Source organism: Salvelinus alpinus, chromosome 5 (assembly GCF_045679555.1).
Source record: "Salvelinus alpinus chromosome 5, SLU_Salpinus.1, whole genome shotgun sequence".
NCBI classification, from domain to species: Eukaryota; Metazoa; Chordata; class Actinopteri; order Salmoniformes; family Salmonidae; genus Salvelinus; species Salvelinus alpinus.
In genome coordinates, this window is record NC_092090.1 from 65,103,647 (window position 1) to 65,129,457 (window position 25,811).

The 25,811-nt window shown below is 44.3% G+C and overlaps 1 protein-coding gene across 3 annotated transcripts in view; it reads left to right on the top strand.

The window, feature by feature from the left end:
- The window catches only part of LOC139576548 (netrin receptor UNC5D-like), a 228,634-nt gene that overhangs the window by 165,888 nt on the left and 36,935 nt on the right, over window positions 1-25,811 (top strand). For all 3 annotated transcript variants that reach the window (XM_071402761.1, XM_071402762.1, XM_071402763.1), the window contains exons 3-4: window positions 15,751-15,894; window positions 16,671-16,774. In XM_071402761.1, the coding sequence (XP_071258862.1) occupies window positions 15,751-15,894; window positions 16,671-16,774 (248 nt within the window). The remainder of the gene's footprint in view (window positions 1-15,750; window positions 15,895-16,670; window positions 16,775-25,811) is intronic.

A 25,811-nucleotide genomic window follows, 5' to 3' on the forward strand; every position in this document is an offset into this window, starting at 1 on the left:
CAGAAGTGTTCAATACGCCTTATTTATACACTTTTGTAATATTTATGAAATGCACATTGTTATATTTGGTAGCACTTATTTATTTTCCTTTGCCTCCAACCCCCTTCGATGTGTAGAACGGATGTGGGTGGGGCCAGGTCTACATAAGGGTGCAACTTTCAAAAAATCCCAAAAGCTCTGACGAAGGCCGTGTGGCCGATACGTAAGCTTATTAAATAACGGTGATACTATCAAGAGCAGTGTGCGGTTTCCTTTTTCCTTCATCTTGTTCAATTGTTGCCATGCACCTGCAAATTAGATTGCTCAGATGTGCGAGTGCCTTTTTGTATTTATTTCACTATTATTAGAAAAACTCTTGACTTTTGACTGGTGCTATATATTTCCCCCTGAGGTTGGAATAATACTGTGAAATTGTGATGATAAATGCCCTTTTAGTGCAAGAGCTGTAATTTCAGCCTGTTTTGGTGGGATGGACTTTTGGCCTGCCTGGTGACTTGGCAGTACATTGGTTAATAGGCCAATAAGAAAGAGATTGCCAAACCTCTCTGCCAGTAAAAGCTAGTTTTCAGTTTTCCCCGTCCCACTCAGACCACTCCTAGACATTACTAGCTAAATTCTTGCTTGATAAATTGCTCTTTGCTAAGAAGCTATTTTTGTTTATTTTTGACAATTTTCATTGAAAACAATCACAGCTAGGGTACGTAATTATTACCCATAAATGATTTGATATTGAGATAAAAATGGCTGGATTGGTCCTTTTAAGATCCATTATTCCTACTACCGTCTTTTATGTGTTTTTAATTAAGCTAGTTAAAATCTCCTTAATCTGGGGTAAATAGTCGATGTGCCTTAGGGAATCACACACCAGTGGGCCCCATATAGACCCATATATTCCATAAGGACTCAATGCCCTTGGATTAAAGAAAAGTCACCTACCTTTCTTGTTGAGTCTGTGCATAGTGAATGTTATTGTTGGCGGGCAGTGAGCAGACAAAGCCGCTTGCTCTCTCCCACATAGATTGAAGGCACATGGAGAGTGGCAGGTCCAGACAGGCCTCGACACTATGGGGGAGAAGAGGCCTGAGAATAGTAGATGAATAACCTTGGTGGTTACAAAGACAAACACACACGCACAGCTGCACGCTTCCCTGACCATGTTTTCTTTCCCTGTCCTCGTTCACTTCCTTTCATGGATCTTACTGAGACAACTGGGTTTGTGTAGGCCAGTGGTTCTCAAACTTTGACCTGCAAATGTAGCCTGTCATTACAGCCATAAACATTTCCAAATGAAAGATACATAAATACACTGTATTTTATACCTGCATTTTGAGCTAAAAGTTATACATGTCAGCAGCCAATATCAACTAGGGATATCTTGTCACGTCTCTGGAGTCCAAAGCAAGATCATATGGCCTACCTGTATACAGCAGGCCTACCTGTCTGTAGCTGTGATCGGTCCAGAGGGGTTCTGATCTATGAGGTAGCAGGGTGTGGTGTATACAGCGGAGGAGTCCGCTTTTAAGTTGCAAAAATCTAAATGATATATTACATTTTTCACAGCATGGCGCTTATCCTGTTCAATAAATGGGAAAATAAAACTTAGCTCGGTTTAGAGCACTTCACTTATTCATTAACTCAAGTCTTTCGTCAAACCTTAAATCAAATAGTCTCTGTCGTGGCTAGGCTTGGCTTTAGCTTTCGGCTATGGGAATCAACTCACGCACTTTCTTTGTCTTTTGGTCCGTTCTTTGTCTTTGTCTTTCATGTCCTCTGCTTTCCTTTTCTTGTTTCTTTGTTCTATAGTTTTCATTGTGTCTTTGTTCTGTGGTTCTCCTTGTTTCTTGGTTCTGTAGTTCTCCTTGTTTCTTGTTTCTATAGTGCTCCTTGTTTCTTTGTTCTATAGTTCTCCTTGTTTCTTTGTTCTGTAGTTCTCCTTGTTTCTTGGTCCTGTAGTTCTCCTTGTTTCTTTGTTCTGTAGTTCTCCTTGTTTCTTGGTTCTATAGTTCTCCTTGTGTCTTTGTTCTATAGTTTTCATTGTGTCTTTGTTCTGTAGTTCTCTTTGTTTCTTGGTTCTATAGTGCTCCTTGTTTCTTGGTTCTATAGTTCTCCTTGTTTCTTGGTTCTATAGTTCTCCTTGTTTCTTGGTTCTATAGTTCTCCTTGTTTCTTGGTTCTATAGTTCTCCTTGTTTCTTGGTTCTATAGTGCTCCTTGTTTCTTGGTTCTATAGTGCTCCTTGTTTCTTGGTTCTATAGTGCTCCTTGTTTCTTGGTTCTATAGTGCTCCTTGTTTCTTTGTCCATGCGTTCCTCTCCTCCTGCATCTCCATTGTTCTGTTTTTCCCCTTCTTAATTGCTCCCATTTATTCACCTGCGCCGGTAATAAGGTGTGCTCGGCATAGCCGCGGAAAGTAGAGGTTCTAAAGGTTCTGCAGCGCCCCCTGATGAATAATTTTTTTTTAAATAGTGATCCCATAAAATGTGTGAACTGGGTCTTTATTATTCCTGTATGAGTGGACCAAAATAGTTGTCAGCAGCGCAGGGAGCAAAAATTCCCTCCGAACTTTTTGGTTTTAAAGCACATATTTTGGAGACATAAATTTGGTGCAATACCATAGGCCTATGTTGGTAACCAGATTGAATAGGCAAAGGCATAAATATAAAATACAAATAGTAGGCCTATATGTAGCCTATTCAAATATGTATGAAAAATGTGTTTATCTCATTCAGTTTCACACTCGCGACCCCTCCCAAAACCTTCTTGCGACCCCCGCAGTTTGAGAACCACTGGTGTAAGCAATAGCTCCACCAGCAACTAGTTTTACACCATATTTCTTTCACATAATATCCAGTCCTATCAGATCAGTGAAAGAATGTAAATGAGGGCAGATGGAAGGGAGCATATTCCTGGAATGAGACCCAGGAGCTATGAGTCCAGGACAGAGGAACACCATTAACATGTAACCTACAAACAGGCAGAAAACAGTAAATAAGCAGCAAACAGACCACAAACAGGCAGTAATCCTGCTGCAAAGAAGCAACAAACAGGCAACAAACAGGCAACAAACAGGCAACAAACAGGCAACAAACAGGCAACAAACAGGCAACAAACAGACAGCAAACAGACAGCATACAGGCAGTGACCTCAGTCTCACCTCACACTCAACTCTCCTATATCATGAGTGTTGGATTGCTTTTACCATTATGTAATGGGCACTAAAGCGAGGATTGATGTTATCTTTGCCCCAGGATTCCTGTGTGACACTGTTAATGGTGGTGTTAACTGAATGTGCCCAGACAATACAATACACCTCACACACATACCGTACCCTATACAGAATAGGCTCCTTAGGGGTGATATAACTTTATTCCATGCCAGACAGGACTGGGTGTATTGAGGCCTGTGTTATATTTGTACAATATATCCCTTTTGTTGGGTAGGTACTGAAACCATCACATTTCTATAGAGTGCACCTTGAGGTCTGTCATGGGCTCAGATGGCATCTGTCTGTGTCGTACACTTTCTTGACATGTTCAAATAGTGGACTCAGTCTTTCTCCTCTCAATTGTTCTCAGAGTGCATTTAATGGGCAGTTGGAGGGCCTCCCGGGTGGCGCTGTGGTCTAGGGCACTGCATCGCAGCGCTAGCTGTGCCACCAGAGACTCTGGGTTCGCGCCCAGGCTCTGTCGCAGCCGGCCGCGACCGGGAGGTCCGTGGGGCTACGCACAATTGGCCTAGCGTCGTCCGGGTTAGGGAGGGTTTGGCCGGTAGGGATATCCTTGTCTCATTGCGCACCAGCGACTCCCGGTCCAAGGGAGCCAGGTGCACGGTGTTTCCTCCGACACATTGGTGCGGCTGGCTTCCGGGTTGGATGCACGCTGTGTTAAGAAGCAGTGCGGCTTGGTTGGGTTGTGTTTCGGAGGACGCATGGCTTTCGACCTTCGTCTCTCCCGAGCGCGTACGGGAGTTGTAGCGATGAGACAAGATAGTAATTACTAGCAATTGGATACCATGAAAATTGGGGAGAAAAGGGGGTAAAAATGAATTTAAAAAAAATAAAATGGGCAGTTGGAGCACAACTAGGGTTTTGCATTGAGGTTTTGTGGCCACTAAAAAGTTAGCTTGCGCCAGGGTATTGGCAGAACAATTGCTGCAATGCAACAAGACGCTGTGGCTTCTTCTAGCAATAGTTTGTTAAGAAAATCTGTACTGTGATTTGTTTTAGTGCCCACAACTGTACTGAACGTGGGCTTGCCTATACATTAAGGCATTGTATACACAAGTCAATTCATTCTATTGTTTACATTTCTGAACCTAGTCAATAATAATTTACTTTAGGTTCAACCCAGGACATCCTTGAGCAAACACTGCTTCCCAGCAAACAAAACAAACATAACAGTGAAGTCACGAATTCTGAAGAATAATAAAACCCTTTCTCCATCGCCCACTGAAAACAGTATGACATCGCTTCCCTTATCTAGCCACAGATGGAGATGAAACTCAACTTGAAAACTTCTGTTCCAATATTTCCTGTACGAGTGGTTGCATTTGCAATTAGGTAAAATCTTTCCCCCACAACTATTGCAGCATAATGCGCTTTTGGCTCACTTGCTAATTCTCTCTGCTTATAATGCCATGGATCCAAATAAGCTATTAATGGTCTGTGTTTCTTTTGTAAGACTTTTGATTTCATTTTAGCAAGCTTTACATTGGATATGATTTTGTTGTTAAGAGGTAAAGAGGAGAGTTGGCTCTGTCAGTGTTGTTGGCCTCTAATTCCAGAGTTAAACAGTGGGCATTGGGCCTAATGGATGTGGCAGGCAATCGCCTTATCTGGATAGAACAGCCTATCTCTCTGCAGTGAGGAATAAAAATGGTGCATTATAAAATATCATGTCCCCAAATGCAGGAAATTTATTTATTTTTTCTAGCAAGCTTAAAGCTTGAATCGTGTGTGTGTGTGTGCGCGCACATGCGTGCAAGCTCGTGTCTGTGTGAGTGGTTAGAGTGTGTGTAGGTGGGAAGAGGCTGTCTGATTTCGTAATAGATTTTCTGTATTAATGCATTAAAGGCCTCGTCATTGTTTTAGATAGGCCTATTTTAAAACAGTGCTTGCCTTGTGTGATCATTCTTTATTTCTACCCAAAGGTAGTGACATTAATGTGCTAATGCTGTTTCTCTCCTCGACTAAGAGGTAAAGGTTACATCCTCAATTGTGCTCAAAGTGTTTACATTTACCATGGCTGCCTTAGTAGACTGGGATAAACACGTGCGCACCCACAGATACAACCTCAACTGCAACAAGTTAGAACTCCTTAATGGGTAGACATTGTTGATAGTTTAAATTAGTGCGGTAAGATCGGGTCAAATACGTCACCCTGCTTCTCTCTCATTTATCTGTGGTTAAAACGTCTCGATTTCTACACACGTTTTGTATGCCAAACCCTCCAGTGCCTCCCCTGTGAATAACTTTAGCAGGAAGCAGAAAAACGGGTGTTGCCAGAGGCCAGTCATGGTTCTCTTAGAGGGTTGGATGATGTGTTAAGAGCGAATGAGGAGGTTTGGTGGAGACATCAACATGCGCACTGTGCAGGTGAAGGAGCAATGGCTAAAGCACTCCATGGGGACCTTCTGACTTTGTAATACCAACGTACTTACAGTGGACTCTGGAAGTGAAGTGTAGCTCCATGAAATGGCTCAGTGAAAAGGCTTATATTGCAAACCAATATAAGGAATAGGGTGCCATTTGGGATTTAGCCTTATTTGATAATCCCTAGCAGGAAGATATAGCATCCGTTGGTTGGTTAATAGATCAAGAGCGGGATCCAGCCTCTTCTTATGCTCTTCCTCCTGTCCAACTCACAACATAAGCTGAGCCATGGCAAGACAACATAGCAAATCCATAGGAAGAACAGATTAGTCTTTCTTTGTCCCCTCCAACTAGGCTCACACCACCCTAACCTCCATTCCTATTTCATGTTTTTCGGCCAATAGCCATGGCTTAAGTTTTTCTTTTTATAATTCTGCCTTTTGGATCGCTTTGTCACTTGTAAAACCACTTAGATTTAAAAAACGAAAGAAAAGTTGGGTGTAAGAAATCAAGAGGGTTTAGTTTAATAAGTCCTGTCAACGGTGCTCTGCCTGTAAACAAAAGGGGTGACATGACAAAGTGCCAAAGCTCGGGTCTGTCTCTCAGGCACACCACCTGTCGTGGACGGTTAGTCCTCAAGGAAATGTGCCTCTCCGACGCTAGATATATCGGGACCTGCTAACTCTCATTAGCATATTACTCTGTGATTTTTTTTGGGGGGGGGGCGGGGGGGGGCTTCTGTGACGTCATTAGTAATGACTTTCTCTGCTATCTCTTCACCCCATACTCTGTCAATTGCCATATCTTTGCAAGGGAGTTATGAATTATGTTTGTGTCTCACTACACATTGTGACTGGTGCTGGCTGGCTGTAGTAGTGATTGGAGAACTTTCACAGAATCTACTTGTCCATTAAGGATATAATCATGTCGACAGAGATGTCTGTTAATAAAACAACATTTCCCATTTGAATTTGTTTGGACGATAGCAGTGGACCGAGTTCCAACAACATTTTTGCTGTAAAATCAATTTGGATACTAAAGGTATCTACTTTACGCAGTCTACGCAAACTGAGCCGACGGAGATCCGTTTGCGTCGCTCTCTACTTAGTTCTACATACATTTGTGCGTTTTGAATATTTTTAAACGCGACGCAAACAGACCTCCATCGGCTCCATTTGCGTAGACTGTGTAGAGCCCTTAACAGGTGGCTGAGGTTGTTTGTTAGCATCATTGATACACTAGTCTTTCTTCAGAGCCATAATGTAGAGCGTATTCATAATTGTGGCGATGAATGTGTATCTTGAGTACTTTTCTGTATCTCACCCACAAGCAACAGCATTAATTAGGGCCCTATAAAATCTGTGATCTGGGAAATGCGGACGGAATCCAGATATTAGAACGGAATTCGACAATATAAAAAAAAATATTGAAATTTCAATCAATCAACTAAATTAGATGTTTATTTTATTTGCCCAAAATGATAAGACATGAACAAAATGCATACGTGATTGTATATTCCTTTGAGGCAACGGCACAGGACAAACAGATTTCTTGCATGGAATAGCCTTCATTTCTCAGAACTAGAATAGATTGACGAGTTTCAGAAGAAAGTCCTTTGTTTCTGGCCATTTTGAGCCTGTAATTGAACCCACAAATGCTGATACGCCAGATACTCAACTAGTCTAAAGAAGGCCAGTTTTATTGCTTCTTTAATCAGCAAACAACAGTTTTCAGCTATGCTAACATAATTGCAAAAGGGTTTTCTAATGATCAATTAGCCTTTTAAAATGATAAACTTGGATTTGCTAACACAACATGCCATGGGAACACAGGAGTGATGGATGCTGATAATTCCATTAAAAAAATAATCAGTTTCCAGCTACAATAGTAATTTACAACATTAACAATGTCTGCACTGTATTTCTGATAAATGTGATGTTATTTGAATGGACACAAAATGTGCTTTTCTTTCAAAAACAAGGAAATTTGTAAGTGACCCAAAACTTTTGAACTGTAATGTATATCAAATCCGTTCTCTAGGTTGAATTATTATGTGATTAAACTGATCATGTAAACATTAGTTAACTAGGAAATCGGGGCACCACGGAAAATGTTGAGATTACAAAGTTATAATTTTCCGAATATAACTCTTCAGATATTTTAATGTCTAATCAATTGGTCTTCTATTAATTAATTATTACCTTGTCAGTTCTCATTACTGAACATCGCAAACCCTTGGATATCTGCACGGACCCTAGTTTCCATAATGAATCAGCAATATACAAATTGGCAAAATTATTTATTTACTAACTAACTAATCACAGAAATACATAACAAACAAACAGTAGATATTGGTTACTAACAATGATAGAAAAGCTCCTAGTGGGGTATGCCGATAAGATGGCTTGGTAGACAAAAGAAAGGGGTAGGGACTGAGAAAGAGCGGGAAAGACTAAATGGATTCACTACACACAGTCTATAATTATATTCATTGATATGCTAATCCTTTGCACATGAACGTCCGCTCATTCGAGAATAATTGCAATGTATATATTTACGACCCATGTCGTTGTCTTCTCTGTTGGAATCCTCAATCGTCATGTAGAGTTCATTAGACTGACTATCTGGTTAGCTTTCCCAGAAGTCACAATGTATTTTGTGGTTGTAGGTGGTTAGAATGGTTACTTCAGAGTACCATTCAAAAATGTTCTCATAGAATAGATGCTTCGGCAGTTGTCGATATTCTCGTTCTAGACTTATGTCATTTCTAGCTGCAGAGAGGACGTTCAGACTAGTAATTATTCGTCAAAGATTTGCTCTTATTCTGTAGTGATCTATAGTCTCAGAGTTTAACCATTTCCAGCTGTGTAGGCAAAACTACAGCTGTATTATCTCCGTGGCCTATAGAATTATAGCCATTCCAACTTGGGGACTCTGTCCCGGCGTTCCCTGACTTAATGTATATTTCGTAGAAAGTGGGTTTTATCCTTTGTCGAAGAAGGGGCTGTTCTATGATGCCTAATGTGGTGTCTTGGCTCACAATGGTGTGGCCACTGACTAGTTAATCTTTATAGGAAAATCCATACTCTCATTTAGAAGGTTAACATTACATTACATATTTTCACAAATAGTTTCATGTTTAATCACATGTTTCACAATATTTAGATGTAAACCTGACAGCTGGGAAATGTACACTTTAAGAGATACAGTTATGTGTGTTTCCTGTGCTTCATGAGATCACCAAATGAAACACACTTGTCATGACTGCCCCTTAAGTGTCCATGGACCATTCCCACATTCTCAAAAGTAGAAATATTGTTTAGTTCTCCCATTTTGGGGATTATGAGTTTTGAACTAAGATAAGCACTGGTAGACTCTTTCCCTCAATACTGCATGGCAGTTTCTACCAGGTATTTATGACCTGTCATAAAACTGTGGAGAGAGAGAGGAGGGGGGGCTATGATCCTCCCTGCAGGGCACATCATGACAAGTGTGATTTTGAGGCTGAAAACAGGGACAAATCTGAAACCTGTAAAAACAAAACGGAGAAAACAGAATTTTAAATAAATAAATAAATGGAATTAAGCAATTCTATAGGGCCCTTATTAATCCATCCATCCATTGAAATATATTTTTAAAATGTATTTAACCTTTATATAACTAGGCAAGTCAGTTAAGAACAAATTCTTATTTACAATGACGGTCTACCAAAAGGCCTCCTGTGGGGATGGGGGCTAGGATTAAAAATACAAAATTAAATTAAAATATTGGACAAAACACACATCACAACAAGAGACACCACAACACTACATAAAGAGAGATCTAAGACAACAACACAGCATGGCAGCAACACATGACAACACAGCATGGTAGCAACATGACAACAACATGGTAGCAACACAAAACATGGTACAAACATTATTGGGCACAGACAACAGCACAAAGGGCAAGAAGGTAGAGGCAACAATACGTTGCGTGAAGCAGCCACAACTGTCAGTAAGAGTGTCCATGAAGATAAATGGAGATACAACTGTCCAATTTGTGTGTTTGTTGCAGCTTGTTCCAGTCACTGGCTGCAGCAAACTGAGAAGAGGAGCGACTCAGGGATGTGTGTGCTTTGGGGACCTTTTACAGAATGTGACTGGCAGGATGGGTGTTGTATGTGGAGGATGAGGGCTGCAGTATATATCTCAGATAGGGGGGAGAGAGGCCTAAGAGGGTTTTATTAATAAGTATCAACGGGTGGGTCTTGTGGCGGGTATACAGAGATGACCAGTTTAGAGAGGAGTATAGACTGCAGTGATGTGTCCTATAAGAAGCATTGGTGGCAAATCTGATGGCCGAATGATAATGACCATCTAGCCGCTCGAGAGCACCCTTACCTGCCGATCCATAAATTACGTCTCCGTAATCTAGCATGGGTAGGGTGGTCATCTGAATCAGGATTAGTTTGGAAGCTGGGTTGAAAGTGGAACTATTACGATAGAAGAAACCAAGTCTAGATTTAACCTTAGCCTGAAGCTTTGAAATGTGCTGAGAGAAGGACAGTGTAACGTCTAGCCATACTCCCAATTATTTGTATGAGGTGACTACCTCAAGCTCTAAACCCTCAGAGGTAGTAATCACACCTGTGGGGAGAGGGACATTCTTCTTACCAAACCACATGGCCTTTGTTTTGGAGGTGTTCAGAACAAGTTTAAGGGCAGAGAAAGCTTGTTGAACTCTAAGAAAGCTTTGCTGTGGAGGGGCCAGCTGAGTATAAGACTGTATCATGTGCATATAAATGGATGAGAGAGCTTCCTACTGCCTGAGCTATGTTGTTGATGTACATTGAGAAAGACGTGGAGCATAGGATTGAGCCTTGGGGTACTCCCTTGGTGGCAGGCAGTGGCTGAGACAGCAGATGTTCTGACTTTATACACAGCACTCTTTGAGAGAGGTAGTTAGCAAACCAGGCCAAAGACCCCTCAGAGACACCAATACTCCTTAGCCGGCCCACAAGAATGGAATGGTCTACCTTATCAAAAGCTTTGGCCAAGTCAATAAAAATAGCACCACAACATTGCTTAGAATCAAGGGCAATTGTGACATCATTGAGGACATTTAAGGTTGCATTGACACATCCATAACCTGAGCGGAAATCAGATTGCATACCAGAGAGAATACTATAGACATCAAGAAAGCCAATCAGTTGATTATTGACAAGTTCTTCCAACACTTTTGGCAACATAGAAATATAGAAATAGGCCTCTTACAGTTAGGATCAGCTTGATCTCTCCCTTTAAATAAAAGATGCACCGTGGCTGCCTTCCAAACAATGGGAACCTCCTCAGAGAGGAGAGACAGGTTAAAAAGGTCAGAGATAGGCTTGGCGATGACAGGGGCAGCAACCTTAAAGAAGAAAGGGTCTAAACCATCTGACCCAGATGTTTTTTGGGGGGTCAAGTTTATGGAGCTCCTTTAGCACCTCAGACTCAGTGACCGCCTGCAGGGTGAAACTTTGTAGAAGGGCAGGGGAAAAAGAGGGAGGAGAATCGGGGCTAGTTACATTAGAAGGGGTGGGAGATGAGGAAATGTTGGACGGGCAAGGAGGCATTGCTGAGTCAAATAGGAATCCTGGCTAAATGAGGTACGGCCATGTGCTCCTTGTCAGTAACAATGACATCATCAACATTAAGGGACATGGGCAGCTGTGAGGAGGCGGGTTTATTCTCCAGGTCTTTAAACGTTTTCCAGAACTTCTTGGCGTTAGACCCAGAGAGAGAGAATTGCTCCTTAAAGTAACTAACCTTGGCCTTCCGGATAGCCTAAGTGCACTTATTTCTCATTTGCCTGAACGAGAGCCAGTCAGCCTGAGTATGCGTGTGCCGAGCCTTTCGCCAAATGGAATTCTTGAGGTGGAGAAACTCTGCAAGATCACGGTCGAACCAGGGGCTGAACTTGTTTTTAATTCTCATTTTCTTTATGGGGTTGTGTTTGTTTACAATACCACTGAAAATATCAAAAAAGAAGGTTCAAGCGTCTTTGACAGCTGATTATATACCAATTTAGGCCAGGTCATGAAGGAAGGCTTGCTCATTAAAGTTTTTTAGCAAGCGACTATGACAAAGTGAAAAGAATATGGCATCACAACAAACCTGCCAAGAGAGGGTCGCCCACCAAAACTAATGGACCAGGAAAGGAGGGCATTAATCAGAGAGGCAACAAAGAGACCAAAGATCACCCTGAAGGAGCTGCAAAGCTCCAGAGTGGAGATTGGAGTATCTGTCCATAGGACCACTTTAAGCCGTACACGCCACAGAGTTGGGCTTTAAGGAAGAGTGACCAGAAAAAAATCCTTTGCTTAAAGAAAATAATAACCAAACACATTTGGTGTTCGCCAAAAGGCATGTGGGAGACTTCCCAAACATATGGAAGAAGGTACTCTGGTCAGATGAGACTCAAATTTAGTTTTTTGGCCATCAAGGAAAATGCTATGTCTGGCACAAACCAAACACCTCACATCACCCCGAGAACACCATCCCCACAGTGAAGCATGGTGGTGGCAGCATCATGCTGTGGGGATGTTTTTCATAGGCAGGGGCTGGGAAACTGGTCAGAATTGAAGGAATGATGGATGGCGTTAAATGCAGGGAAATTCTGTTTCAGTCGTCCAGAGATTCGAGACTGGGACGGAGGTTCACCTTCCAGCAGGACAATGCCCCTAAGCATACTGCTAAAGCAACACTCGAGTGTTAAAGGGGAAAGATGTAAATGTCTTGTAATGGCCTAATCAAAGCCCAGACATCAATCCAATTGAGAATTTGTGGTTTGACTTAAAATTGCTGTAAAAGGTGGCTCTACAAAGTATTGACTTTTGGGGGGGGTGAATAGTTATGCACGCTCAAGTTCTTTTTTTTTTGCCTTATTTCTTGATTGTTTCACAATAAAAAATATTTTGCATCTTCAAAGTGGTAGGCATGTTGTGTAAATCAAATGATACAACCCCCCCAACATCCATTTTAATTTCAGGTTGTAAGGCAACAAAATAGGAAAAATGCCAAGGGGGTGAATACTTTCGCAAGCCACTGTAGCATAAAGCTCAATAAAAATTATAACGACTTGGGGCTAGCCATTGTAAGTTCAGAGTCGCTCGCCTCAACAGTGCATGTGTGCTGGAGGCAAACGAAAGCTCGGGAGTGTGGCGGGGGTACCTGTACCAGACAGGGGAGACAGGCCAGGGCAGACGGTGAACAGATCGCCAGGTGGAATCCAAGCAGCAGTGCAGCAGGCAACAGGAGTAGGTGTCACACCCACTTGGGAGAAGCTTTTTTCTGGAGGCAGATTCCTTGTAGAAAATGCCAGGGGATGGTCTCTGAACAGCAGGAGGGGGCTTCAAAGGCCAGGTTGGATGGTGTTTTCAGCTTTCGGTTTGTTTGCCAGAGCATTTGCTGTATAGCTTGGAAATAGGAATCTTTGGTAGTTCAAATCCTTCCAGGTAATTTTGTCCACAATCAGGTTGTAGTTTTGAAGTTTTGATTTGGAGTGAAGGTTATGTTGTGGAGGGTAATATGCTGTATATGTCCTTGCCGAAAAATATCCGTTTATCATCTAAATCTATCATTTTGTAAAAACATGCTGAAAAATGCGAGCTCACATGTAGCTGTCTCTCTCTCTCTCGCTCACATTAATACCCATGTTAATATCCACATTAATATCCATGTTCCCTGCAATTATTTAGTGTGGAGTTGAATTGTTATTTATTCAAAACTCTGATATGCTGTGCAGTAAATGTGCTGTTATGACTCAATGAGCATGTCAGATTAGGCTGCATTTATCATTTATTGTTGTGTGCAGTAGAGGAGAGCGGGGTGGGGGGGTGTTAAGAGACTCGGACTGTGTCCCAAATTGCACCATATTCCCTATATAGTGCACTACTTTTGACCAGAGTAGTGCACTATATAGGGAATAGGGTACACTTTTCTGTCATAAACCCCCCACATTGCATCTTTTCTTTAATCCTGTGTTTGGGAAGCCTGCAGGCTATCGAGGCTCTGAAAAGGAGGAAAGAAAGCACACATGACAGATCCCTAAGCCCATGACTCAGATACAAAATGGAAGCCTTTAACAATTCTAAACTATGTGACAGGTCTGCATAGATATCAGTTGCCGAGTTTTGCGCTGCGCCGCTAAGAGGATTTCAGAATAGGGGTCCATTTGTACAGGAGTCCATTTGTACAGACACACTTTAATGTGCTTGTTCTAAAAATGTGCTGCGTTTGCATTGTGCTAGCTGTGCTTGTGTCACTATGGCATATGTACTATTATTGTGTCATGGTTACTGTACATACTAGAGTATTCTTTTGAAGCAGGTCTGATGTTAAGCTTGTTAGTGGGGATTATGTTGCTCTAGGCAACTATTTTTCTTGTTCGCAGTATTTTGCATCACGCACAACAGAATCCTAAGAGAGGCCTAGGGGACTGCCTATTTAATCTGTAATGCATTTTCAATACCCAGCATAGAGGAAAGGGAGAACAGAATAACATTAGACACACTGATTAGAGCAGTGTGTCAGGCCACCATAAAAACCAAATGTATTTTTAAAATTGTCAATACTACCAGACAGACTTTCTAAATATTTGATCAGACCCCACCCTCCTCCCCTTTAAATATGTTGTTAGGATCTCTCAACTATGGTTAGCACATTCCAAGGACTGAGCACTAGAGGTCCTATAAATGTTTCTAGTACTTTGCTGCTATCTCTAAATAGCCCTCAGGTGGTGAGGGTAGGTAACAACATCTCCACCCCGCTGATCCTCAACACTGGGGCCCCACAAGGGTGCGTTCTGAGCCCTCTCCTGTACTCCCTGTTCACCCACGACTGCGTGGCCATGCACGCCTCTAACGCAATCATCAAGTTTGCGGACGACACTACAGTGGTAGGCTTGATTACCAACAACGACGAGACGGCCTACAGGGAGGAGGTGAGGGCCCTCGGAGTGTGGTGTCAGGAAAATAACCTCACACTCAACGTCAACAAAACAAAGGAGATGATTGTGGACTTCAGGAAACAGCAGAGGGAGCACCCCCCTATCCACATCGACGGGACAGTAGTGGAGAGGGTAGTAAGTTTTAAGTTCCTCGGCGTACACATCACGGACAAACTGAATTGGTCCACCCACACAGACAGCGTTGTGAAGAAGGCGCAGCAGCGCCTCTTCAACCTCAGGAGGCTGAAGAAATTCGGCTTGTCACCAAAAGCACTCACACACTTCTACAGATGCACAATCGAGAGCATCCTGTCGGGCTGTATCACCGCCTGGTACGGCAACTGCTCCGCCCACAACCGTAAGGCTCTCCAGAGGGTAGTGAGGTCTGCACAACGCATCACCGGGGGCAAACTACCTGCCCTCCAGGACACCTACACCACCCGATGTCACAGGAAGGCCATAAAGATCATCAAGGACAACAACCACCCGAGCCACTGCCTGTTCACCCCGCTATCATGCAGAAGGCGAGGTCAGTACAGGTGCATCAAAGCAGGGACCGAGAGACTGAAAAACAGCTTCTATCTCAAGGCCATCAGACTGTTAAACAGCCAACACTAACATTTAGTGGCTGCTGCCAACATACTGACTCAACTCCAGCCACTTTAATAATGGGAATTGATGGAAATGTATGTAAAAATGTATCACTAGCCACTTTAAACAATGCCACTTAATATAATGTTTACATACCCTACATTACTCATCTCATATGTATATGTATATACTGTACTCTATATCATCTACTGCATCTTGCCATCTTTATGTAATACATGTATCACTAGCCACTTTAAACTATGCCACTTTATGTTTATATACCCTACATTACTCATCTCATATGTATATACTGTACTCTATACCATCTACTGCATCTTGCCTATGCCATTCTGTACCATCACTCATTCATATATCTTTATGTACATATTCTTTATCCCTTTACACTTGTGTGTATAAGGTAGTAGTTGTGGAATTGGTAGGTTAGATTAATCGTTGGTTATTACTGCATTGTCGGGAACTAGAAGCACAAGCATTTCGCTACACTCGCATTAACATCTGCTAACCATGTGTATGTGACAAATAAAATTTGATTTGATCTAACCAGTAAGATCCCTTATTGGATGTTTCTTTCCACTATGCAGGTCTGAAGGTGCGTGAGGTGCTGATCAACGTGTCCCGTCAGCAGGTGGAGGACTTCCACGGCCCAGAGGACTACTGGTGTCTGTGTGTGGCCTGGAGCCACCTGGGCACCTCCAAGAGCCGCAAGGCCACGGTACACATCGCATGTGAGTAGCCTACATAACAATGCACATTTTAGTTTTTGCGCTAGCACTAACATATTTGATTCAACTAATCAACAAGCCTTTAGTTTAATCAGGTATGTTAGTGCTAGAGCACAGAACCAGGCTTTGGAAACACTGACCCATAGAATTAGAATTAATAGAACGGGTGTCTCCATTCAGGTCAATTTTGCCATCATGGGTGGACTGGTGGCCATTTTGAGTGTTGCCAGTAGAATTGCCATGATTAGAGGTTCGATCCCCATCCTACTCATTATATTTATATGTTAATACCACAGTCTCACATTACGGTGAATGGACAAAACTGCACTGCAGGAGTAAATAGATTAAAGCAGAGTGCAACGTAGAGAAAAAATGATGTCCATGGCATATACTGTAAAGCTTCATGGGCATATTATATAGTATATGTACTCATCAGCCAGTGCAGTCTATCCTCCAAATGACCTTGGGAACCTGCAGATGGATGGAAGGAAGGAAGGAAGGAAGGAAGGAAGGAAGGAAGGAAGGAAGGAAGGAAGGAAGGAAGGAAGGAAGGAAGGAAGGAAGGAAGGAAGGAAGGAAGGAAGGAAGGAAGGAAGGAAGACGAGCTCCTGATCCATCCAACCCCCCCCAACTCGTTTCTCACTCGCAAGGTTGATACTGTGTCCAAACCAAGGGCAAGGCAGGAAGAGTGGCAGTGGCAAGTGGTGTTAGTGATGGGGAGATTGAGGGCAGGCTGGACATGGCACGGACTGACAGCAGGGTGTTCTCTCCCCACACAGACTTGAGGAAGAACTTTGAGCAGGACCCCCAGGGGAAAGAAGTGCCAATCAAAGGGATGATCGTGCTGCATTGCCGCCCCCCAGAGGGAGTGCCCACGGCAGAGGTAAGACCCCAGCTTCCCACTTAACACCCCTCCAACAAGATGAGAGCCTCTCTGTGCAGGGGAACAGCTTACCTTACACTCCAGGCTGTTGAAATACTCTAGATTTGAGAATTTCAACTCTTCGCAGCAAGGGGAAACTGTCTGCTTTGAAAATATATTTCTTCCCAACTGTGTAATGTGAGAGGTAGGCATATACTACACACTGTGATTTGTTATAATGACAGTGTTGTTGTTGGATGCACCTATCTTTTGTTGATGTTAATTGCTGAAAAAGAACATTACTCCAATTTTAATAATTGTAATGGTTCTAGTTTCTTACAGTATATGCAATGGGTGCATGGCCCATGAGCACTATGCACATGTTTATATAGATTGGTGTCTATTAATTGAGTAGCATTTAGATAACTGGTCAGTAGTTCAATCAGATTTCAACCAAAAAACAGATAAGATGTATTTTTTTATGACGTTGAAAAGAACCCCAGGCTGTAGTGGCGCCACAACACTACGATGCAGTACCTTAGACCGCTGCGCCACTCGGGAGCCCACACCTTAATGTGAGATGAAACACATTGAACTGACTCAGAAATGGGAACCCAGGCTATGACACAAATAAATACTGAAAAATTGCAGGGCTCCGTCCCCTTTTCCTTATATAGTGTACTACTTTTGACCAGTGCCCATGATGCACTATATAGGGAATAGGGTACCATTTGGGACGCACTCGCACAGGGTGAGTGTTTCAAATGTAATTGGACACAAATGGGGGGGGAAACACATTGGATTAAAAAATAAATAAAAGCACACTGGCGTGCTGCTGTGCGAGTATTTGTACAACATGCTATTTTCATTACTGCTTTTGATTAATTTAGCCAATTTAACTGAAACTGTAGAAAAGGAACTAAACTTAGCTTGTTAAACTCAGTGTTATTCCATTGTGGAAAACAAAATGGATATTACATTCCACATGTAATTGCCTTCCTTTCATGTTAGTTTCTCCCACAATACACACACTTTACTGTTCACATCAATCAAAGGGAGTAATTGTAAATGGGTGATGCTATTGATTTACTGTAATTCATTTCAGTGAATTGCTACTTTTGGGGCGTATAAAGAATTCAATGTTAGCCGCCTTGATGGGGAGTATGTATGTACTCCGTTGAATTCATGTTTTGGGAAAGGTACTCTATACTTAACTATATTATATTATACTTAGCTATATAAGTTAGCATATAGCAGCACCCCCACACATTCAGCCTTATGTGCCCACATGCTTCTAATTCCCTAGCTCTGCTCCCTCTGTTATTTCCTCACAGTTCCTCCAAGCAGGGCCAGATCTAGCCTTTTGGGGGCCCTAAGAGAGATTTTTATCGTGGCCCCCTAGCAGTGAGGTCCCTAAGCGGCTGCTTATGTCGCTTATGCCTGGAGCCGGCCCTGCATCCAAGACAGCAAATGATGAGCTTCATTATTAAGCCAAGCAATTACATTCCCAAGCTTGGTCAGGCAGTGTAGTGAAGAGCTCTCCCTGCTCCCTCTATTTATTTCCTTAAGATAAGACAGATCTAGGTGGAATAGGAATGTGCTGCAGCCACTTTGCTCAGCGGAGGAGAGGTAGCATTTGGGACGCAACATGGAGGCGGGCCAGCTACACAACCCCACTTTGTGTTCCCTTATCTTTTTTGATTAACCTCCTGGCTGGTGACCACAGCAGCGGTGGCGATTGCTCCATCACAGCCCTCCCCTGTCTGTATGTATGTCAGGTTCACACAGACATGAACACACAGAGGCAAGTTCAAAGCCTTTGATTTGGCTCAATCTGTGTGTGCGTGCTTGTGCGTAAACTTCTGGGTGGATTACTAACACATTTGGTGGTGGCATCCAACACAGTCTTCAGTAAGCCCCCATGTTATCTTCCTGTCCCTGGGGCTTGTCTTTCAGAGTTGTTTAATCCATGTAATTGTCTTGATCAGATATACAACAATTTAAAAAGTTACCCCACCCACACTGTCACAGGCTACGCCACTGGCATCTACGGACCTTCCATGGCTCCTCAACACTGTTGGCTGAAGGGGAGCACTACGAACTCTGTTAGTGTCCCAAATGGAATCCTATTTCCTAGTGATGGGGGGGAAAAATTGATACAGTTACATATTGGGATATTATTGTTGACGATATATTGTATCGTTTTGACAATATTATTTTTTACGCTAGTTGGCTATACCTGCACCTTAACTCATTCATAGCTTGTTCTCCATGTTCTTTTAAAATACAGAGCCAATTTGTTTTCAGCACTTTTTAAATTTGATTTCTCAGCCATACAGTGAACATTGAATCGTAATAAAATCACAGTATGGAATCGCAATACAGATAGAATCATGAGAATCACAATACATATCGTATCGGCACCTAAGTATCGTGATAATATAATTTTGTGAGTTCCCTGGCAATTCCCAGCCCTACTATTTCCTACTATTTGACTACTAATGTAGTGGATTTCTTTTGACTCGGGCCCATAGGGCTCTGCACAAAAGCAGTTCACTATATAGGAAATACGGTGCCATTTGGACACACCCTGTGAAATCCTCCGAGAATCAGCCATGACACGATGACTCAGCATTTCTATGCTCTTACCTGTTAAAAAACTTTAGAGTGCTATTACCTGTTTAGGCACTTTAGAGTGTCACCTTGAAACTACAGTAACTGCACAGGAGAGTAGGGAAGGGACAAAGACCCAGTCGTACAGTAGTGTCACCCAGAAAAGAAAAGCTGCACACTCTCAGAGCCAATGCAATACATTTATCAACACTTCCACAGCTATGCTGCTGTGTCACCCACCCATGTGTCTCTAAAGGCGTCTGCCTGCTAGGTTCGGATTGCTCCTAACGTCTACACTTTCTCAAAATAGTCTGAATTAATATAAGATAGCTCAAGAAATATGTAATGAATTTATAATTTTGTCATGTTTTGTCTTTGATCATGTCTTGTCCCTGTGCTTCCCTCTGCTGGTCTTATTAGGTTCTTTCTCTTTCTCTCTCTCTATCGTTCCGTTCATGCTCCCAGCTGTTTCTCATTCTCCCTACGACCTCATTTACTCTTTCACACCTGTCCCCTATTTTGCCCTCTGATTAGAGTCCCTATTTCTCCCTCTGTTTTCCGCTCCTGTCCTTGTCGGATTCTTGTTGGATGTTTGCAGTTCCTGTGTCTTGTTCCGCCCTGTCGTGTTCTTTTGCCTTCTTCAGATGCTGCGTGTGAGCAGGTGTCTATGTCAGCTACGGCCTGTGCCTTCCTGAAGCGACCTGCAGTCTGTGGTCGCGTCTCCAGTCGTTCCTCTCTATTGACGAGAGGATTTCAGTTTCCTGTTTTGGATTTCCATTGATTTATATCCAGGAGTATCATTATTTGTTTTATACTGGAATAAAGACTCTGTTACTATTACGTCGCTTTTGGGTCCTCATTCATCTGCATAACAGAAGAATCCGACCAAGAATGGACCCAGCGACTACGGATTCTCTCAACACTGCCGTCGAGTTCCAGGGAGCTATGCTCGGCAGACACGAGCAGGAATTGTTTGCTGCTCGTCATGCCGTTGAGACCCTGGCCGCTCAGGTCTCCGATCTCTCTGGACAGTTTCAGAGTCTTCGTCTCGTGCCACCAGCTACTTCCTGGTCTTCCGAGTCTCCGGAACCTAGGGTTAATAACCCACCATGTTACTCTGGGCAGCCCACTGAGTGTCGCTCCTTTCTCACCCAGTGTGATATTGTGTTCTCTCTCCAGCCCAACACATACTCAAGAGAGAGAGCTCGGATCGCTTACGTCATATCACTCCTTACTGGTCGGGCTCGGGAGTGGGGCACAGCTATCTGGGAGGCAAGGGCTGAGTGTTCTAACGATTATCAGAACTTTAAAGAGGAGATGATACGGGTTTTTGATCGTTCAGTTTTTGGGAAGGAGGCTTCCAGGGCCCTGGCTTCCCTATGTCAAGGTGATCGATCCATAACGGATTACTCTATAGAGTTTCGCACTCTTGCTGCCTCCAGTGACTGGAACGAGCCGGCGTTGCTCGCTCGTTTTCTGGAGGGACTTCACGCTGAGGTTAAGGATGAGATTCTCTCCCGGGAGGTTCCTTCCAGCGTGGACTCTTTGATTGCACTCGCCATCCGCATAGAACGACGGATAGATCTTCGTCATCGAGCTCGTGGAAGAGAGCTCGCGTTAACGGTGCTTCCCCTCTCCGCATCTCAACCATCTCCTCCCACCGGCTCAGAGACTGAGCCCATGCAGCTGGGAGGTATTCGCATCTCGACTAAGGAGAGGGAACGGAGAATCACCAACCGCCTTTGCCTCTATTGCGGTTCTGCTGGACATTTTGTCATGTCATGTCCAGTAAAAGCCAGAGCTCATCAGTAAGCGGAGGGCTACTGGTGAGCGCTACTACTCAGGTCTCTCCATCAAGATCCTGTACTACCTTGTCGGTCCATCTACGCTGGACCGGTTCGGCTGCTTCCTGCAGTGCCTTGATAGACTCAGGGGCTGAGGGTTGTTTTATGGACGAAGCATGGGCTCGGAAACATGACATTCCTCTCAGACAGTTAGGGAAGCCCACGCCCATGTTCGCCTTAGATGGTAGTCTTCTCCCCAGTATCAGATGTGAGACACTACCTTTAACCCTCACAGTATCTGGTAACCACAGTGAGACCATTTCCTTTTTGATTTTTCGTTCACCTTTTACACCTGTTGTTTTGGGTCATCCCTGGCTAGTATGTCATAATCCTTCTATTAATTGGTCTAGTAATTCTATTCTATCTTGGAACGTTTCTTGTCATGTGAAGTGTTTAATGTCTGCTATCCCTCCTGTGTCTTCTGTCCCCTCTACTCAGGAGGAACCTGGTGATTTGACAGGAGTGCCGGAGGAATATCATGATCTGCGCACGGTCTTCAGTCGGTCCAGAGCCAGCTCCCTTCCTCCTCACCGGTCGTATGATTGTTGTATTGATCTCCTTCCGGGGACCACTCCCCCTCGGGGTAGACTATACTCTCTGTCGGCTCCCGAACGTAAGGCTCTCGAGGATTATCTGTCTGTTTCTCTCGACGCCGGTACCGTGGTGCCTTCTTCCTCTCCCGCCGGAGCGGGATTTTTCTTTGTTAAGAAGGACGGTACTCTGCGCCCCTGCGTGGATTATCGAGGGCTGAATGACATAACGGTTAAGAATCGTTATCCGCTTCCCCTTATGTCGTCAGCCTTCGAGATTTTGCAGGGAGCCAGGTGCTTTACTAAGTTGGACCTTCGTAACGCTTACCATCTCGTACGCATCAGAGAGGGGGACGAGTGGAAAACGGCGTTTAACACTCCGTTAGGGCATTTTGAATACCGGGTTCTGCCGTTCGGTCTCGCTAATGCTCCAGCTGTCTTTCAGGCATTAGTTAATGATGTACTGAGAGACATGCTGAACATTTTTGTTTTCGTTTACCTTGACGATATTCTGATTTTTTCACCGTCACTCGAGATTCATGTTCAGCACGTTCGACGTGTACTCCAGCGCCTTTTAGAGAATTGTCTCTACGTGAAGGCTGAGAAGTGCGCCTTTCATGTCTCCTCTGTCACTTTTCTCGGTTCTGTTATTTCCGCTGAAGGCATTCAGATGGATCCCGCTAAGGTCCAGGCTGTCAGCGATTGGCCCGTCCCTAAGTCACGTGTCGAGTTGCAGCGTTTTCTCGGTTTCGCTAATTTCTATCGGCGTTTCATTCGTAATTTCGGTCAAGTGGCTGCCCCTCTCACCGCTCTGACTTCTGTCAAGACTTGCTTTAAGTGGTCCGGTTCCGCCCAGGGAGCTTTTGATCTCCTCAAGAAGCGTTTTACATCCGCTCCTATCCTTGTTACTCCTGACGTCACTAAACAATTCATTGTCGAGGTTGACGCTTCAGAGGTGGGCGTGGGAGCCATTCTGTCTCAGCGCTTCCAGTCTGACGATAAGGTCCATCCTTGCGCTTACTTTTCTCATCGCCTGTCGCCATCGGAACGCAACTATGATGTGGGTAACCGCGAACTGCTCGCCATCCGCTTAGCCATAGGCGAATGGCGACAGTGGTTGGAGGGGGCGACCGTCCCTTTTGTCGTTTGGACTGACCATAAGAACCTTGAGTACATCCGTTCGGCCAAACGACTTAATGCACGTCAAGCTCGTTGGGCGTTGTTTTTCGATCGTTTCGAGTTCGTGATTTCCTATCGTCCGGGAAATAAGAACACCAAGCCTGATGCCTTATCCCGTCTCTTTAGTTCTTCTGTGGCTTCTACCGACCCCGAGGGGATTCTCCCTGAAGGGCGTGTTGTCGGGTTGACTGTCTGGGGAATTGAGAGACAGGTAAAGCAAGCACTCACTCACACTGCGTCGCCGCGCGCTTGTCCTAGTAACCTTCTGTTCGTTCCTGTCTCTACTCGTCTGGCTGTTCTTCAGTGGGCTCACTCTGCCAAGTTAGCTGGCCACCCCGGCGTTCGGGGTACGCTTGCTTCTATTCGCCAGCGGTTTTGGTGGCCTACTCAGGAGCGGGACACGCGTCGTTTCGTGGCTGCTTGTTCGGACTGCGCGCAGACTAAGTCAGGTAACTCTCCTCCTGCCGGTCGTCTCAGACCGCTTCCCATTCCTTCTCGACCATGGTCTCACATCGCCTTAGACTTTATTACCGGTCTGCCTTCGTCTGCGGGGAAGACTGTGATTCTTACGGTTATCGATAGGTTCTCTAAGGCGGCACATTTCATTCCCCTCGCTAAGCTTCCTTCCGCTAAGGAGACGGCACAAATCATCATTGAGAATGTGTTCAGAATTCATGGCCTCCCGTTAGACGCCGTTTCAGACAGAGGTCCGCAATTCACGTCACAGTTTTGGAGGGAGTTCTGTCGTTTGATTGGTGCTTCCGTCAGTCTCTCTTCCGGGTTTCATCCCCAGTCTAACGGTCAAGCAGAAAGGGCCAATCAGTCGATTGGTCGCATTTTACGCAGCCTTTCGTTTCGAAACCCTGCGTCTTGGGCAGAACAGCTCCCCTGGGCTGAGTACGCTCACAACTCGCTTCCTTCGTCTGCTACCGGGCTGTCCCCGTTTCAGAGTAGTCTTGGCTACCAGCCTCCTCTGTTTTCGTCCCAGCTCGCCGAGTCCAGCGTTCCCTCCGCTCAGGCTTTTGTCCAACGTTGTGAGCGCACCTGGAGGAGGGTCAGGTCTGCACTTTGCCGTTACAGGGCGCAGACTGTGAGAGCCGCCAATAAGCGTAGGATTAAGAGTCCTAGGTATTGTCGCGGTCAGAGAGTGTGGCTTTCCACTCGTAACCTTCCCCTTACGACAGCTTCTCGCAAGTTGACTCCGCGGTTCATTGGTCCGTTCCGTGTCTCTCAGGTCGTCAATCCTGTCGCTGTGCGACTGCTTCTTCCGCAACATCTTCGTCGCGTCCACCCTGTCTTCCATGTCTCCTGTGTCAAGCCTTTTCTTCGCGCCCCCGTTCGTCTTCCCTCCCCCCCCCCCCGTCCTTGTCGAGGGCGCTCCTATTTACAAGGTACGGAAGATCATGGACATGCGTTCTCGGGGACGTGGTCACCAGTACTTAGTGGATTGGGAGGGTTACGGTCCTGAGGAGAGGAGTTGGGTTCCATCTCGGGACGTGCTGGACCGTTCGTTGATCGATGATTTCCTTCGTTGCCGCCAGGGTTCCTCCTCGAGTGCGCCAGGAGGCGCTCGGTGAGTGGGGGGGTACTGTCATGTTTTGTCTTTGATCATGTCTTGTCCCTGTGCTTCCCTCTGCTGGTCTTATTAGGTTCTTTCTCTTTCTCTCTCTCTATCGTTCCGTTCATGCTCCCAGCTGTTTCTCATTCTCCCTACGACCTCATTTACTCTTTCACACCTGTCCCCTATTTTGCCCTCTGATTAGAGTCCCTATTTCTCCCTCTGTTTTCCGCTCCTGTCCTTGTCGGATTCTTGTTGGATGTTTGCAGTTCCTGTGTCTTGTTCCGCCCTGTCGTGTTCTTTTGCCTTCTTCAGATGCTGCGTGTGAGCAGGTGTCTATGTCAGCTACGGCCTGTGCCTTCCTGAAGCGACCTGCAGTCTGTGGTCGCGTCTCCAGTCGTTCCTCTCTATTGACGAGAGGATTTCAGTTTCCTGTTTTGGATTTCCATTGATTTATATCCAGGAGTATCATTATTTGTTTTATACTGGAATAAAGACTCTGTTACTATTACGTCGCTTTTGGGTCCTCATTCATCTGCATAACAAATTTTTGGTGCACTATTTCTCAATTGAAAAAATGTGCATGAAAATGAGTTTTCTCTCGTTGAACGACAACAAACTTAATCGAATAATCTTTACTGTTGACCAATCACCGACGAAGCAGCGTAGACTTCGGCTACCGAAATTTGGCATGCCTCAAGAAAAAAACGTGTGTGCACGAACAGCCGAAAAAAACCTTGCCAAAGACGAAAATGAAAAAAAATGTCACAAATTGTTGTCATAATATACACAAACTGTTTCGGATTGGAAGCATGAGGAAGCTTTACTTGTCACCCACCCACCCAGGGCACTGATTGTATCTACACTATATATACAAAAGTATGTGTACACCCCTTCAAATTAGTGGATTCGGCTATTTCAGCCACATCCGTTGCTGACAGGTGTTTAAAATCGAGCACACCACCATGTTATCTTCATAGACAAACATTGGCAGTAGATTGGCCTTACTGAAGACCTCAGTAACTTTCAAAGTGGCACCGTCATAGGATGCCTCCTTTCCAACGAGTCAGTTTTTCAAATTTCTGCCCTGCTAGAGCTGCCCTGGTCAACTGTAAGTGCTGTTATTGTGAAGTGGAAACGTCTACGTGCAACAATGGTTCAGCCGCGAAGTGGTAGGCGACACAAGTTCACAGAACGCAACCGCCTAGTGCTGAAGCGTGTAGCGAGTAAAAATCGTCTGTCCTCGGTTGCAACACTTTCCTGTTTCAGCATGACAATGCCCCCATGCGCAAGGCAAGGCCCATACAGAAATGGTTTGTCGAGATCGGTGTGGA